Here is an 18827-nt window from a genome sequence, read left to right as displayed (position 1 = left end):
GGGAAGAGGATTATCCTTTGTGCCAACCCTACTGCAGGACGATTTCCAGTGGCAGGTGGATATGTGGAAATTAGGGAGACAGTTAAGACTAAAGGACTTCTTCCAGCGTAATCCCATGCCGCTGACAGCGACACCATACAGCAACAAAACCAGCACTCCAAAAAACCCCAGTACTTTTGACCCTCCGACGCAGAATGCCTCCGTCAATACTTTCTTAAGAGTTTTGAAAAGGGATACCTGTCCATTTATCTCCAAGCAAAGAATTTCTTACCGCAATTTGTCTGTTGACGAACTGCAGGCAATTAAAACACTCAAGGATGACAAGGACTTGGTAATAAGGGCTTCAGATAAAGGAGGAGGAATAGTGCTAATGGATTTTGATTACTACGTGAAAGAAGCCACAAACCAACTGATGCAGACTGATTGTTATCTTCCACTTGACCACGACCCCACCTGGAGGTACAAGAAGGAAATCGATGGGATTATACAACTGGGACTTACTAATCGATATATAAACAAAGAAACAGCTGAATTTCTAACCCAGAAACACCCCAAAATCCCCATCCTTTACACTCTCCCCAAAGTGCACAAATCACTTACAGCACCACCGGGACGCCCAATAATCAGCGCAAGAGGCTCACTATGTCAACCACTGTCTCAATTGGTAGACTACTTCCTTCAGCCAGTTGTAAGGGGCACATCCAGCTTCATTGAAGACACTACACACTTCCTAAAAAAGCTGAACCAACTAACAGACATCCAGCCAGGGACTTTGCTGGTTACCCTTGATGTGGCAAGCCTTTACACAAATATCCCCCACAAAGGGGGTGTGCAAGCGTGTAAAGAGGCTATTACCACAAGCAGTGCTTACACCGGTCCCCCAACGGAATACCTTTCACTCTTAATGGAGGTGATCCTAAATAAAAACTATTTCCTATTTCAAAATAGGTTCTACCTACAAAGACAAGGCACAGCCATGGGGTCTAATATTGCCCCCGCATACGCCAACCTCTATATGGCAGCGTACGAGGAGCAACACATTTACCAGAATGAAGAATTCTCCAAACATGTCGCCTTTTACGTAAGGTATATAGACGACCTGTTTCTACTATGGAATGGAGGAGAGACTAAGCTGCTGCAGTTCTTCAATCATCTAAACACCATTGACGGCACCATCCGATTCACCATGAATCTAAGCGATAAACAAATTAACTTTCTGGATGTAACGGTCAAACTCGAGGACCTAATGCTATCAACACAAATCTACTCCAAAGCAACAGATAAAAACACTTTGCTACAGAATGAAAGTTTTCACCCTACTGCATTGAAAAGGGGACTCCCATATTCGCAGATGGTAAGAGTCTGCAGGATCAATTCTGATCCAGAGTCTACAGCATGCACTAAGGGAAATGGGACAACGCTTTAAGGACCGTGGGTACCACCCCGATGATGTCAAAGCGGCATACCAGAAGGCGCTACTACTAAAGAGGGATGATTTACTGCAAACTAAGGAACGCTCACCAGATGAGTTAAATCGTCTACATTTTTGCAGCACCTACACTGTGGCCTCCAAGCACATTAAGGACAAAATTCGGGAACACTGGCACCTGCTTGCCAGCGATCCAACTCTGGGACCAGTACTTGCAACTCCTCCTCGCTTTGCCTACAGAAGAGGTCCTAACCTCAAAGACATGTTGGTGGTTACAGACTTCACACGTAACAAGACCACAAACAAGAACTGGCTATCCAAAAAGAATGGTATCTACAAGTGCACAGGATGCTCCAATTGTCCATTCATGAAAATTGGAGACCGCTTCACCAACCCTAAGGATGGGAAAACTTACAAGATTAGACACAAAATTGATTGTAATAGCAAATACATTGTGTACGCTCTAATCTGCCCCTGTGACCTAGTCTACGTCAGCAAGACGTCGCGGATGATTAAGGAGAGAATCAGCCAGCACAGGTCATCAATAAAAAAGTGCCTGACTCCAGGCACTAGTGAACTGGACTTGAAACTACTACCGGTTGCTAGACACTTTAAGGAACTTCAACACAAAATAGGTGAGCTGAAATGCTCACCTATTGACCATATACCACCCCTGCACAGAGGCGGCGACCGTGATAAACTACTGTTGCAAAGAGAACTACAGTGGATCCACCGTTTGAACTGTTTGGCCCCTGAAGGACTAAACGAGGACTTTAAGATGGGCTGTTTCATATAGCCTTGCTGACATTTGATAACACTGGGACTGACACAATCTAAATCTGTGTTAACACCTCAAAACCCCTGAAGTGTAATAACACCACGCACGGTGCCTGAGTGTACCTGTAATCCCCTGCACCGCCGTGTGCCGTAACTTTTACTGTTAGAGTAAATACTTTGTCTATAATCACAATGTATTCTACTCCACACACGGTATCACAGTATACCTGTTTATATCTGTTATGAAGGAGCTTAATATTTGGGATCGGAGGATGAGCACGACATGCCGCCGTGCTGTTGTGTAGCATCTCACGTACGGTACCTGAGTGCACCCAAACACTGTATACGCTGATATAGTCAACAGTCTCAGCTATCTATAGCTACTCTTAAATCACCTCTGCACCAGAACTTGGTGTGGGGTCAGCGGGTGCCCATGAGATCAATGTGGGTAACCTCCACTGTAATAATGTCATCAGTGTCTTTGAACCAATCGCTATGTTTATTTTACAAGTGTAGCTGACAGGGAGCTGTCACGCACATCTCTACAGACGGCCCGTCATCCCTGTGCAGTCGGACCGTACTCACTCTTCACACACCCCTCACGTGTGCCTCCTATCACAGAGCTCGGCTGTTAGCGCGTCTGTCAGCGGGCATCCCCTGACGTCACGGAAGGATTCCCTCTGTTAGCCAAGCCCACACACATCCCCGGCTGACAACTAAACAGCCGCGCGCACCTCGCTAGAGGTGCTGAGTGACAGCTCCATGACGGAGCTTGCTGGAGGCGGGATTGGCGCCATTTATGTCAATTGCTTTGTGTATATAAATCCTGCAGGGATACCCGTTCATTACCCCTGATGAAGGCTGGCATGCTGCCGGCCGAAACAGCTGTCGGGACGGCAGACAGCTTGATAACCAACATGACCTGTTGAAATACACCGTTTTCTCTTTTCACCAAATCGTGAGTGCTGGTTTTTTTTCCTAGATAGGAATAAGTGTTGCTGTAAAACTAAATCTTGACCTTGCACCGCTCTTCCATTACTAACTGTGATTGAGTGCCACCTTGCCCAAGTAAATTAAATTATATATATATATACATATATATATATATGTATATATATATATAATATATATTTTATACCCCCTTGGCAACGAGCAAGCATTTTTAAGGAAAGGCAGGGCTGACCCAGGTTAAGTGTAAATGGTGCAGACCCAGGTCCGACCCAGTTCTAAGTGCTGTGTAAATGGGGTATAAAGCAGGGTCAGACCCTGGAAACTCCAGCGTTCAAAGACCAGGGTCCGACCAGGGTTTTTGGTGTAAAAGGGGTATTAATGACATCCACCTCCCAGTAATGTAGCCATGAGGAGAATCCACTGGTACTTATCCCCTGAGGAACCTGAAATCTCTCTGGAGTTTTTGGGTGATACTGGCTCATATCTGCCCAGGTTGCAGATTTCCTGTCACCTGATACTTCTATATGATTACCAGCTGAGGCTACATCCAGCAATAGGTCTGTAGGTGGCTGCCTATACCCTGTATTTATCCCTGTTATTATATCAGATAATGTGTGTAATATCCCCAAGATGTGCCCCACATCCAGATCTCCTGCACCCTGGACCTGGTTATCATGTCTCTCTGTGTCCTCAGTGTCACACAAGTCCCCTGTGTCCGGTTCCTGTAAGACAGTCACTGGGTCAGACATGTTACACAGCTCCTCAATGTGACGCATCTTCCCGGACAGCTCGTCCTTCTTTATTTCCAGCTGCTGGATCAGATCAGAGACTGAGAGTGAAACACGCTGGAGATCTCACTCAGGACTCTCTTCTCCAGGTCTTCCAGCTGTCTCTTTAGGTCTCTAAACAGGGCAGTGTCTGTTTCTGTTACAGCCGCTGCTTTTCCCTGATCCTCTCTCCTGCGCTCCTGCAGACTCTGGACTCTTTTCTCAGTCTCCGCTCTCTTTGTGGTCAGTTTCTGCAGAACATTCATCAGCTTCTCCTTCTTCTTGTTAAAGGCCTTATCCAACATCTGCTTCCGGTGTCCCCGATGTTCTCCAGCTAAGCAGGACCCACAGATACAGGCAGCATCCTCAGTGCAGTAATACTTCAGAACCTTCTCATGGACGGAGCATTTCCTGTTCCCCAGGGCAGAGGTGGGGTCACATAAGACGTGTTCTGCTGACTTGCTCTGTAGTCCCAAGTGTTTATCACACAGAGAAGCCTCACACAGCAGACAGGACTTAGCAGCAGGTACAGGAGAGTCCACACAGTAAGTGCAGCAGATCCCGGTCTCCTCCTGATCTGGCCGAGCAGACAGGAACCTCCCCACTATGTTACACAGAGGAATGTTCCGTATCAGTGCAGGACGCTCCTGACACTCTGCTCTGCACTGAGGACAGCTATAAACTCCAGCCCCCTCCTGTGTATCCAGCACATGATCAATACAGACCCGGCAGAAGTTGTGGCCACATCTCAGGGTTACAGGATCTGTATAAATGCTCAGGCAGATGGAACAGACCAGCTCCGGTCTCCGAGCAGCAAACGCCATCTCTGCAGTAAGGAGAGAGAGATGAAAGAGGCGGTCCCTTAAATACAGAAACCATCTGCACACAAAGCCAGGCTGAGCGGTCACTCGGATTACAGCTACAGGCTCAGTTACACTAAAGATCACAGGGATCTCATATATTTGGCTACATCTGTCACTCAAAGTGTGTCTGGAGCTGTAACGCTGGGTGGAGCCTCTGACTCACATGACTGACTCACATGACAGAGAACCAGCCCAGTGAGCCCACAGACAGTGCCAGACACCCTCTGCCTCTCCATGTTACACAGCAAAGACACAGCTACTCACCAGACACACCAGGTGAGCGCCCCACACCTCCATACCTCCCAACATGACCCTCTCCAGGAGGGACAGAATGTTTCTGTTTGTGGACTTCCATCTTAATTTATGATTGTCATCACCTGTTTTAAACAGGGTAATTGATAAGAAAGGTGTTTAACCACAGGTGATGGTGATCCATAAATTAAGAAGAAAGTCCAGAAACAGAGCAATGTGTTATGTCGGGAGGTATGCACCTCCCCCCCCCACCCCCCCATTCACGGCATCCCCACGATTAAATGGCACATGCAAAACACTGACATGGCTATGGTCGACAATGAAAAAGGTTGACAAGATTTATTTTTCACTTTTTCAATGTTTTCATATTCATTCTCATGTGTCGACATGGACACCAATGAAGTGCCACACTTAATGTCAACATTTACATGTGTTGACCTTTCTGTGTTGAGTTTTTCTTGTGGCGATTCGCGGCACCCCCCGCGACCCCCCTCCCGCGATTTGCAGCACACCCCCCGCAATTCGCGGCATCCCCGGTGACTCCCGTGATTCGCGGCCCCACCCTGTGACACCCCCCTCCTGCGATTCGCAGCACCTCGCGACCCCCCCTCCCACGATTCGCGCCAAACCCCCGGGCCCCCCCTCCTGCGGTTCACGGTGCCCCCAGGATTAAATGGCACATGCAAAACACTGGCACGGCTATGGTCGACAATGAAAAAGGTTGACATGAGTTTTTGAAGATTTATTTTTCTTTTTTTTTATGTTTTCATATTCATTCTCATGTGTCGACATGGACACCAATGAGGTGTCACACTTATGTCAACATTTACATGTGTTGACCTTTCTATGTTGATTTTTTCTTGAGGCAATTTTTTTCCAGTGACAACTATGTGCACGTCAACCTAGACATCATCAACCAATTCTTTGTATAATATATAACACCTGTTCTGTTTTACTGTAGGTGTTTTAAGTCAGACCTTTTACTGCTACTATTACTGTTTATGTAAATGCATTCTGAATGACAGCAACATCCTACCATCCTTCTACAAGAATATATAACCAACTAGGTGATTCATCGCGCCCCGTGCCCCCCCTCCCGCAATTCACGGACCCCCGCGCACCCCTCCTCCTGCGATCGCAACCCCCCCTTGCGCAATTCACTCCCCCTCCCACGCTTTGCGGACCCCCGCCCTATCCCGCGATTCGCCGACACCTGCGCCCCCCCTCCCTTGATTCACGGCACCCCCCGCGCCCCTCCCTTGATTCAAGGCACCCCTAAGCCCCTCCCGCAATTCACGGCACCCCTAAGCCCCTCTTTAGTCCTCCGTATACTCACACACCCCTATCACTACCCAGCTTCCTGCTCTCCTGAACTGTAACTTCCACCACTGGGGAGTCGCTGACGCTGTTTTGCCCACATGCCCCTATCATGCCTCATAGCCCAGCCTCCTGCTCTCATGCACCCTAACTCCCACCCAGTAGGAGGAGACACTGACTAAGGGCCACCATCCTGTACTGCCACACTGGACCCTCACCCACTGGCAGAAGCTGCACAGTATCTTCCACCCTCCTCTTTAGTCTCCCTTATGCCCACACACCCCTATCACTACCCAGCCTCCTGTTTTCCTGTGTTGTGACCTCCGCCAGTGGGGAGCCGCTGACTCAGAAACACCCTATTATACTATTGCACACACACACACACCTAAACAACATGCACACACAGCCCCCCCCACACCCACAAATGTCACTGTACCATCCACACTATCCATATACATCTTTCTCTGTAACCAATTTTTAATTAAACAAAACAATACACACCCCCATCCACATCATATGCTCTCTATGTAACACATTTCACCTATAACTCAAGTTGCAATACAGGCATCTGTCATACAATTCTAACCATCTTTCTCATATACAAATGTTCACAAATTAAGGGGGTGCAGCCCCTTACGACGGTGTGAAGAGCGCCCGTAGGGTGCGATGAATCACCTAGTTAATCCATATTTGTATAAATCTACAATTTTCACGCAACCCAGTGATGTTTCCATTGTTCACAGTGCACTAGTGGCCTAATTTCATGTGATTAGGTCTGAATTACTGTAGGCCCTGGAAGTTTAATCTTGTGCAAGAATAAGTAAAATAAATCCACAAAAGATTGGTCGATAATGAAATGTATTCACAACAGCGATCAGGTCTGAATAACCCCCATACTACATTGATAAATTAAATAAATATGTATTTGTTAAGCTGGGTGCACACTTGCACGATATTGTGTGATTTGTCCAATGCGGGTTAATAGGAGCAATAAATCGGGCACATCGTGTGTATGGCCGTTTGTGCTCTCCCGGGTGTCGCAAGAGAGGTCTTGTGATTGGCTGGGCTGCACAATGCGATGCAGTGAATATTAATGAGGAACAGAACAGTGATTGTTTCTTCGCTCATTAATACCGGCCTCTCAAAAATCATGTCGGTCAGCACCATTTGTACGTACGACCTGCCCAGACTGGTTAGTGACCTGTGCTGCACACGTTTTGCAGCATCTCCGCATGTCAGAGAATAGGAGGCGTATGACTTTTCTTTGTTTAATAGTGTATTGTACTTGTATTATGTATTTTTTATACACGTTCGTTTAACAACCAATTTGTTTAACAACCGAGTCGTAGGAACGAAACCCAGTCGTTAAGTGAGGAATGTCTGTATATTTCATTTTTTTTTTTTTACACATAACAGCCAGCAGGGGTCCGGGAGCCGCTCATTAGATATTCATATATTCACTTCACACTGCTCCTGATCATTACATATACAGGAGCGGGAGCAGTGCAAGCAGTTCCCTACCCCAGTCCCCTGTCAGCTCTCCCGGGGGGCAGCTGCTGCTGCTGCTTGTGTCCCCGGGAGCCCTCCTTCTCCCCCACAGTGTCCGGCTCATTGAATACTGCCCGTAGAGTCCCACTGGATACAGTGTGAGTTGGGGTATGAGTTTGGGCCAAAAGTTAAAAGATACCTTGATGTGTTTCCCTTTATTTTAATTCATGTGAGTCCTGGTATGACATCTATTATATACTAAGGTGGAGGAAATCTACATGAACACCCTTAGGAAGGATCTCTCACTGTGGGGACTTTATATATGTTTGAATACTATTTATAGTTTATAATCATACACAAGCTATATAGACACACACATAGATACACACACACACAAAGTATACACATAGCATACTTCCAAACACAATTACTAAAGCAAATACTCCCACTCACAGCAATCATAGATATCACTCCCCCCCCCCCCCCTCAGCAGCTGCCAAGACAAGTAATGTAGGTATCCAGTAATGGTCCCAACACTCCTCACCCCCCTGCACATGCCTCCGGGCACCCACAACAAGGGACACAGACCTGGAGAGTCAGCCTCAGTCACCCGTCCATTCCAGCAGAATCTCCACCTCTCAGGCAGCCTCGTGTGGTGTAGAGACAGAAGAGCTGCTGCCTGAGAGCCAAGGAGCTGCGCACTGCAGCGCCACCTACATGCAACTCAGCATTACATACACAGCACCACCTACAGGCAACTCAGCATTACATACACAGCACCACCTACAGGCAACTCAGCTTTACATACACATCACCACCTACAGGCAGCTGCATTTACAAACACAGCACCACCTACAGGCAACTCAGCTTTACATACACAGAACCACCTACATGCAACTCAGCATTACATACACAGCACCACATACATGCAACTCAGCATTACATACACAGCACCACCTACAGGCAGCTGCCTTCACATACACAGCACCACCTACAGGAAACTCAGCATTACATACACAGCACCACCTACAGGAAACTCAGCATTACATACACAGCACCACCTACATGCAACTCAACATTACATACACAGCACCACCAACAGGCAGCTGCATTTACATACACAGCACCACCTACATGCAACTCAGCTTTACATACACAGAACCACCTACATGCAACTCAGCTTTACATACACAGCACCACCTACATGCAACTCAGCATTACATACACAGCGCCACCTACATGAAACTCAGCATTACATGCACAGCGCCATCTACATGAAACTCAGTATTACAAACACAGAACCACCTACATGCAACTCAGCATTACATACACAGTGCTACCTACATGCAACTCAGCATTACATACACAGTACCACCTACATGCAACTCAGCATTACATACACAGCACCTTCTACAGGTAACTCTGCATTACATACACAGCGCCACCTACAGGCAACTCAGCATTACATACACAGCACCACCTACAGGCAACTCAGTATTATATACACAGCACCACTTACAGGCAACTCAGCATTACATACACAGCACAACATACAGGCAGCTGCCTTCACATACACAGCACCACCTACAGGAAACTCAGCATTTCATACACAGCACCACCTACAGGAAACTCAGCATTACATACACAGCACCACCTACATGCAACTCAACATTACATACACAGCACCACCAACAGGCAGCTGCATTTACATACACAGCACCATCTACATGCAACTCAGCTTTACATACACAGAACCACCTACATGAAACTCAGCTTTACATACACAGCACCACCTACATGCAACTCAGCATTACATACACAGCGCCACCTACATGAAACTCAGCATTACATGCACAGCGCCATCTACATGTAACTCAGTATTACAAACACAGAACCACCTACATGCAACTCAGCATTACATACACAGTGCCACCTACATGCAACTCAGCACAACATACACAACACCACCTACATGCAACTCAGCACTACATACACAGCACCACCTACATGCAACTCAGCAATACATACACAGCACCACCTACAGGCAACTCAGCATTACATACACAGCACCACCTACAGGCAACTCAGCATTACATACACAGCACCACCTACAGGCAGCTGCATTTACATACACAGCGCCACCTACAGGCAACTCAGCATTACATACACAGCACCACCTACAGGCAACTCAGCTTTACATACACAGTGCCACCTACAGGCAACTCAGCATTACATACACATCACCACCTACAGGCAGCTGCCTTCACATACACAGCACCACCTACAGGAAACTCAGCATTACATACACAGCACCACCTACAGGAAACTCAGCATTACATACACAGCACCACCTACATGCAACTCAACATTACATACACAGCACCACCAACAGGCAGCTGCATTTACATACACAGCACCACCTACATGCAACTCAGCTTTACATACACAGAACCACCTACATGCAACTCAGCTTTACATACACAGCACCACCTACATGCAACTCAGCATTACATACACAGCGCCACCTACATGAAACTCAGCATTACATGCACAGCGCCATCTACATGCAACTCAGTATTACAAACACAGAACCACCTACATGCAACTCAGCATTACATACACAGTGCTACCTACATGCAACTCAGCATTACATACACAGTACCACCTACATGCAACTCAGCATTACATACACAGCACCTTCTACAGGTAACTCTGCATTACATACACAGCGCCACCTACAGGCAACTCAGCATTACATACACAGCACCACCTACAGGCAACTCAGTATTATATACACAGCACCACCTACAGGCAACTCAGCATTACATACACAGCACCACATACAGGCAGCTGCCTTCACATACACAGCACCACCTACAGGAAACTCAGCATTTCATACACAGCACCACCTACAGGAAACTCAGCATTACATACACAGCACCACCTACATGCAACTCAACATTACATACACAGCACCACCAACAGGCAGCTGCATTTACATACACAGCACCATCTACATGCAACTCAGCTTTACATACACAGAACCACCTACATGAAACTCAGCTTTACATACACAGCACCACCTACATGCAACTCAGCATTACATACACAGCGCCACCTACATGAAACTCAGCATTACATGCACAGCGCCATCTACATGTAACTCAGTATTACAAACACAGAACCACCTACATGCAACTCAGCATTACATACACAGTGCCACCTACATGCAACTCAGCACAACATACACAACACCACCTACATGCAACTCAGCACTACATACACAGAACCACCTACATGCAACTCAGCATTACATACACAGCGCCACCTACAGGCAACTCAGCATTACATACACAGCACCACCTACAGGCAACTCAGTATTACATACACAGCACCACCTACATGCAACTCAACATTACATACACAGCACCTTCTACAGGTAATTTTGCATTACATACACAGCACCACCTACAGGCAACTCAGCATTACATACACAGCACCACCTACAGGCAACTCAGTATTATATACACAGCACCACTTACAGGCAACTCAGCATTACATACACAGCACCACATACAGGCAGCTGCTTCAGTACTGGTGTAGTTTTACGGCGGCATACTACGCTACGTTTGAAGCTACGTTATCAGCGTAGCCCAATGGCTGCCTAGAGTAGTAAGCATAGAGTCTCCGCGGCAGCCCTGCGTACAGTGGCGTAACTACATTTTAAACCGTTACGCCGTTAAAGGGAGGGCGCCCAGCCACTCACCCGCCCCTCCGCCCCCCCCCCCCTGCCGCTCCCCCAGGTAGCCGTCAATGCAGGTGGGGGGGACGCTGCGAGGCGGCTGAGGGGACGGACGCTGCGGGGGACACAGAGGCGGCAATTACTTACAGCTGAGCCGGGCAGGGGGAGCCGGGAGCTGTCACTGTGTCAGTACGTAAGGAGAAAAAAAAAGCCCATACAATGAATCGGCAGCCTGTGATTGGCTGAGCGCTCTCTCAGCCAGTCAGCAATTGGCTTAGAGAGCACTCAGCAGCCAATCACAGGCTGCCCATTCATTGTATGGGCTTTTTTTTTCTTCTTCAGTACAGACAGCTCCCGGCTCCCCCTGCCCGGCTCAGCTGTAAGTAATTGCCGCAGCTGTGTCCCCCGCAGCGTCCGTCCCCCCAGCCGCCTCGCAGCGTCCCCCCCACCTGCACAGGTAAAGACTGGGGATGGTGCGGCGGGCGGCGGGGTGTAACGTAACTATAGCACTGCAGCCCCCGGCGCCCGCACATGCATAGCGCCCCCCCCGCGGTCGCGGGGGCTGCGGTGCTATAGTTACGCCCCTGCCTGCGTAGTTATCATAGTCACTGTACTGTCCCCGGGAGCTACAGCTCTGTGCCCGGCAAGCCTAGTGAGCACCTCTCACACAGTGCTGGTAACCGCCAGATCCCCTGCGCTGGCGGACACCGGCAGAGAGGGGATCATGTGGCCGCCGGCGGAGAGGCGTCTCAGACGCTTGTGCGTCTCAGTAAGTATTGCGGCAGGGTACGGCAACCCTGCCGACAGGGTTAGGGGTTCGGTAGAGCGTGCGTCTCCTGCACAAAGGGGGGATGTGGTGTGCAAGTGTGTCTCATGCACAATAAAGGACGCATTTGCCTGTGCTCGATGTTACAAACTGGCAAATGCCTCCATTTGAAACCCCCACTATCCACACCAGCCCGAAGCGTGGCGAGCCCCGCGAGGGGACACGGTAAGTGTCCTCCTGACTTGTTCATACCCCCACTATCCGCGTTGGCGTGGAGTTGATTTTATAAAGTGTGGAGAGTGCAGCGAGCCACGAGCCCGAAGGGTGAGGAGCGCAGCGGATTACTTGACGTGTATTCCGCTGCGTTTCCCACGCTTTGGTTTCGGTGGCTCGCTGCACTCGCTACACTTTATAAAATTAACTCCATGCCGACGTGGATAGTGCGGGTATGAACAAGTCCGCCTCCCCTTGTGGGGCTCGCCATGCTTCGGGCTGGTGTGGATAGTGAGGGTGGAACACATTCACACCTGTCATGTCAGGCAAGTTAAAATGGTCAATGGTTCCCACACAATGTACTAAGAGCTGACTGATTACGCTAACTGCGTAACGCTGACTGACTACGCTAACTACATAAGCTCCAGCTAGCCCGCGAACGGGCGGGAACACGAAGCTGATACTGACTAGTGTTTTTGGGGGCAGGGCTCTGCTGCACGGGGGCAGCGCAATGGGGGCGGACCGGGCCTGCCAACGTCATCGTTGTAGGCAGTCCTGAGCCGCCTCCGTCACTAAAGCGTGCGTGCCCGGGCTTCCTCCGTCGTGCAAGGGGGCGGACCTGGCCCCGCCGAAGTCCCTGAGCTGCCGGGGTAGCCTAGCGCCGCCGAGATTGCGGTGCCTGGAGCATCCCCGGGCACACCATTAAATCAGGCAGCAGGCTCTTTTAGCGGGGCTCTGCTGGAGGGGCAGGGCGCATTTTGCCCATAAGAAATCGGGCAGGGCGCAGCGCCCCGCTAAAACAGCCTAGCGGGAACACTACTAACAGGAACACCTGACTGACTACACTAACTACTTAAGTGGCCTCGGGAACAGGCTCTATTGAGTACACTAACTACTTAAGTGAGCCATGGGAACACTGATTCTGACAGGGACGCTGACTACTCTGGCCGCGGGAACACTACGCTAATTCTGACAGGGACGCTATGCTAACTACGTAACTGCCACCGTGAAACTACACAAGTACCGCTGCTTGCTCCCTGCGCTCACCCCAGCTCCGCTACAGATAAAAAGAACTGTCAGCTGACAGACCAAAATTGTTTGAAATTGAATATAATACACTGCCCGGCATGCGATTAAGCCCTGCCCCCAGGGATTAGCCCCACCCCTTTTCAAAAACCCACGAATTCTGGGTTGATAAGAAAGTAGATAATTAGCTAAAAGAACACACAGCCGCTGCTGTGATTTCTGCATGGCTCTGTCCACCTATTGCAGGTTGACCTATTGGGGTACACCTATTGACTGCCTATCTAATAATCTACACCCCAAGACAGGATATTGGTATAAAAGCAGTATTGGTCATTTTTTGGGGTGAAATCATTATATTTTACAAACCTATCTAATGTTGTGCAAAGTTTTTTGTTTTTTACATGCTTACAACCTCCAGGGGCGCCGACAGATCAGCCAGCCGTGGTAGTGAGGATGGAGTTACCAATGCAGGAGGGTGAGGCCACTCCCTCATGTGGAAAATAGTAGCATCCGTAGCGACCGTAGACTGCATGGGGGGGCAGACACCCCATATGTTGGGGTGTCACAGGCATCAAATGTGTGGCCCAAGACTCATTAACCCTTGCATAAGTGAATGTCCTGAATAGGAAGCTAACTTCAGCCTCATCATATTTATAGGGGTTGATTTGCACAGAGAGCCGTCCACATAAGTGATGCCCCAAATGGGTTAATAAGGCTGGCGTCCCAGCCAAAGAACCCTAAGGTTAACTAAATGATAATCCGCTCAAAAATGTCCAGTTGGAATGCATAAGATAGCAACAGCCTGGAAATGCAATTATATGCAGGGGTTCTGGTCTGGAGCTACAAGGGTTTTGCCCCTTTCAGACCGCACATAAAAACGGTATTTTGCCAATTTTTAACCATTTTAAAACGGTAATCTGTGTGGTCTGAAAGGTCCAGAGTGATTTTACCGTTTCCCCCCCAAAAAACGGTTTTTGGAAATGGTAAAAAAGCAGGGTCCTACCTGTTTCAGACCCGTTTTTTTGCGGTCTGAACGATTCTGAAACGGTATTTAGGACCCAGCAAATAGTGGTCCGCTCTGTGCATATCTAATGAGCGGACCCACTGCAGTTAATATTTAATGAAATATTTACTGCTGTCATTAGATATGCACGGTCGTCGTTCCCCCCCCAACCCAGAAGGTATTTCAAACGCCCACCCCCTGGAAGGGAATGATCGCGCTTGCAGGCAGGGGGTCCCTGCAGCGTATGTTAGCTCAGTGGCGGGGTCCCTGCAGCGGATGGGAACTACTGCCCGCCACTGTTCGAACATACGCCACAGGGACCCCCTGCCCGCAAGCGCGATCACTATTAGTGCTGCTGGAGAGCAAAATAGGGGACCAGCTCGGCGGGGCTATACAATAGGAATTGTACTGACCCCTGCATTCATCCCTTGCAGCACAAGTCATTCCTGTCCAGTGGCTTGCACCTGGGAATAGAGATGGTTCCTTCGTGAACGAAGTGGATCTTTTGAACGGACTGAGGGAGCCGCCGAACCCTAAAAGGTGAACCGCCATTCTTTTACTTTCAGTTTCGTTTTTCATTACAATGCATTTGCCTGAGCTCAGCACTGCCACCTGTGGCAGCTGAGATGTACAAACTCAGGAGACTGAGTACCAGAGGCGTAGCTACCGTAAGGCAGCCACCGTGGCTGCTTGGGGGAGCAAGCGCCAGCGCGGCGCCCCCGGTGCCCGGGCACTCTGGTCAGACCCCCCCTTACCCCTCCGCATGCCGCCGCCACCGCATTCAGTCCGGCACCGCAGATAGCCTCCGGGCTCCGTCTCCTGCAGTAATGAAAAATGACACGACAAAATGGCTGCCCCCTAATAGCAGACAGTTTTTAAGGATGCTAGAGGAGGCCGCTGCCTCCTCTAACATCCCTAAAAAAACTGTCTGCTGTACGGGGGCAGCCATTTTGTCGTGTCATTTTTCATTACTGCAGGAGACGGAGCCCGGACGCTATCTGCGGTGCCGGACTGAATGCGGGGCCGGCGGCGGCATGCGGAGGGGTAAGGTAATTTTTTGGCGGGGGGGGGGGGTGGTGCCACAATATTAGTTACGCCTCTGCTGAGTACAGTGCTGTGACTGCAAGTGAAAGAAAGAATAACAAGGCTGCTGCTGCTATGGATGGCAATCGGTGCAGACGCCATCGATGGCGATTCTACACCCAGCCATCGATCAGTGTTTTACTCGGTTAAGTATGTTCTTATTTGTTCAGCTCACTGTTTTTTTTTTTTTAAAAAGTAAAAGAAATGGCAATAAATGATTGTAAAACAAATTATGCTTCGTTATTTTCAAATTACCCCTTCTTTCAAAGTGAACCGTCGATCCGCCTAAAAGACACGGATCTTTTCACAGGATGATCTGCTGGATCCCAGCTCTCGTTACTGACCCGTTTTGCCCATCTCTACCTGGGATTCTGGGAAGAACCTACGGGGCATGCTGCTGGGAGTCGTAGTTCCTAGGCAAGAGCTGCTTTATTATGGGGGGGGGGGGGGCGCGCTCAAATTATAGTTACGCCACTGGTGATGCATACCCATACCACCCAAGTGTCACAATTTCAGCGGGACAGTCCAGATTTTCGGGTCCTGTCCCGCTGTCCCAATCGCGGCTGGCATTGTCCCGCTGCGGGGGGTGGCAGTTGGGAGCCCCCCCAAGCTGATTGAATAGACACTGTGCGCATGCGCACAGCGTCTATTCTCGGCCGAAAATGGGGCTGTGCTAATTTGCATAAGCCCCGCCCCCTTTCCGAGGCACGCGCGAGTGTGTCCCTATTCCAGCAGCCAAGAAGTTGGGAGGTATGCATACCTCCCAACATGACCCTCTCCAGGAGGGACACAATGCTCTGTTTCTTGACTTCCCTGGTAATGTGTGATTGCCATCACCTGTTTTAAACAGGTAAATGGATAAGAAAGGTGTTTCCACACAGCTAGCAATCATACATTAAGAGGGAAGTCCAGAAACAGAGCAATGTGTCCCTCCTGGAGAGGATCATGTTGGGAGGTATGGCTGATGCAGAGATGTTAGTGCTGTACTGTGTTAGTGTAGCTGTAGCAGTAGTTCCTCCTCAGGTCAGTGAGCTTAGAAGCAGTATGACAGGTGATGGTATTGGTGCTGCGGTCCGATGTTAGTGCGGTCCAGTGTTAGTGTAGCCGTACACGTAATACTGAAGAACAGGCACTTAGTAATGGCTCAGTAGTCATTTTTATACCCAGTTACCCACCTATCCTGTATGGAGGGAGGAATGCAGAGGACCCTGCTATCACGTGATGCGGTCAATAAAATGTCGGCAGCCGTGTCACGTGTAGAGGAATACTGCCCCGCCCCAGCAGGAATGTCCCTTGGTACGGCAAGCAGACAGGCTCATAGTCGCGACAGTAAAGACATTTTGAGGAAGTCACCGGTTGCCACGGAGATGAAACGCGTCACTTCCGGCCACTGTCGCCGAGGTATCCGCCCACCTCGCTTTTCCAGTCTTCCTGTTCCCCGGTTCTCTACTGCTCTGGACTGTTGTATTGCTGAGGCTGGACGCTACCTGCGCTCCACTGCCGCCCCTGTGTCCTGCGAGCCTAGGGACATTCCTGCTGGGGCAGCATTCTTAATCTACACACGGCTGCCTGACATTGAACGCAGCATGGGGCAGCACGGTCCTCTTCATTCCTCCCTCCAACGGGAGAGGTGGGTAGAAGAATGACTTCTGAGCCATTACTAAGTGCTTGTGCTTCATTATTATGTGTACGGCTACACTAACACTGTACAGCACTAACATCTCCGCAGCACTAATACCATCACCTGTCATACCGCTTCTAAGCTCACTGACCTGACCAACTACCGCTACACTAACACTGTACAGCACTAACATCTCCGCAGCACTAATACCATCACCTGTCATACCGCTTCTAAGCTCACTGACCTGACCAACTACCGCTACACTAACACTGTACAGCACTAATATCTCCGCAGCACTAATACCATCACCTGTCATACTGCTTCTAAGCTCACTGACCTGACCAACTACCGCTACACTAACACTATACAGCACTAACACCTCCGCAGCACTAATACCATCACCTGTCATACCGCTTCTAAGCTCACTGACCTGACCAACTACCGCTACACTAACACTGTACAGCACTAACATCTGCGCAGCACTAATACCATCACCTGTCATACCGCTTCTAAGCTCACTGACCTGACCAACTACAACTACACTAACACTATACAGCACTAACACCTCCGCAGCTCTAATACCATCACCTGTCATACTGCTTCTAAGCTCACTGACCTGACCAACTACCGCTACACTAACACTATACAGCACTAACACCTCCGCAGCACTAATACCATCACCTGTCATACCGCTTCTAAGCTCACTGACCTGAGGAGGAACTACTGCTACACTAACACTGTACAGCACTAACATCTCCGCAGCACTAATACCATCACCTGTCATACCGCTTCTAAGCTCACTGACCAACTACCGCTACACTAACACTGTACAGCACTAACATCTCCGAAGCACTAATACCATCACCTGTCATACCGCTTCTAAGCTCACTGACCTGACCAACTACTGCTACACTAACACTGTACAGCACTAACATCTCCGCAGCACTAATACCATCACCTGTCATACCGCTTCTAAGCTCACTGACCTGACCAACTACCGCTACACTAACACTATACAGCACTAACACCTCCGCAGCTCTAATACCATCACCTGTCATACTGCTTCTAACCTCACTGACCTGGCCAACTACCGCTACACTAACACTGTACAGCACTAACATCTCTGCAGCACTAATACCATCACCTGTCATACTGCTTCTCAGGTCACTGACCTGACCAACTACACTAACACTATACAGCACTAACACCTCCGCAGCACTAATACCATCACCTGTCCTACTGCTTCTAAGCTCACTGACCTGAGGAGGAACTACTGCTACACTAACACTATACAGCACTAACATCTCCGCAGCACTAATGCCATCACCTGTCATACCGCTTCTCAGCTCACTGACCTGACCAACTACTGCTACACTAACACTGCACAGCACTAACATCTCCGCAGCACTAATACCATCACCTGTCATACTGCTTCTAAGCTCACTGATGCTGCTTTCACACCGCAAAACCTGCTCATACCAGGTATTTAAAAGTTTTTTGAAACTGGTCAGAGCAAGTTTAACACCTTT

At 49.1% G+C, this 18827-nt stretch overlaps 1 protein-coding gene across 1 annotated transcript; it reads right to left on the bottom strand.

Annotated features, from left to right (window-relative positions):
- Positions 1-3137: 3137 nt before the first annotated feature.
- Positions 3138-17036, bottom strand: LOC146073726 (E3 ubiquitin/ISG15 ligase TRIM25-like). Its single transcript, XM_083181125.1, has 2 exons — positions 16853-17036; positions 3138-4750 (listed from the first exon to the last, which is right to left on the bottom strand). The coding sequence occupies exon 2, from the start codon at positions 4746-4748 to the stop codon at positions 3975-3977; it is 774 nt and encodes a 257-aa protein (XP_083037251.1). The 5' UTR covers positions 4749-4750; positions 16853-17036; the 3' UTR covers positions 3138-3974.
- Between the last annotated feature and the right edge of the window lie 1791 nt (positions 17037-18827).

This window comes from Crinia signifera, chromosome 4 (assembly GCF_055691185.1).
Source record: "Crinia signifera chromosome 4, ASM5569118v1, whole genome shotgun sequence".
NCBI classification, from domain to species: Eukaryota; Metazoa; Chordata; class Amphibia; order Anura; family Myobatrachidae; genus Crinia; species Crinia signifera.
The sequence above is the reverse complement of the archived record's forward strand: the minus strand, read 5'-3'. Positions and strand labels throughout refer to the sequence as shown.

Excerpts from the sequence above, each read along its gene's own strand:
- LOC146073726 (XM_083181125.1), bottom strand. The coding sequence starts at position 4,748 with ATGGCGTTTGCTGCTCGGAGACCGGAGCTGGTCTGTTCCATCTGCCTG.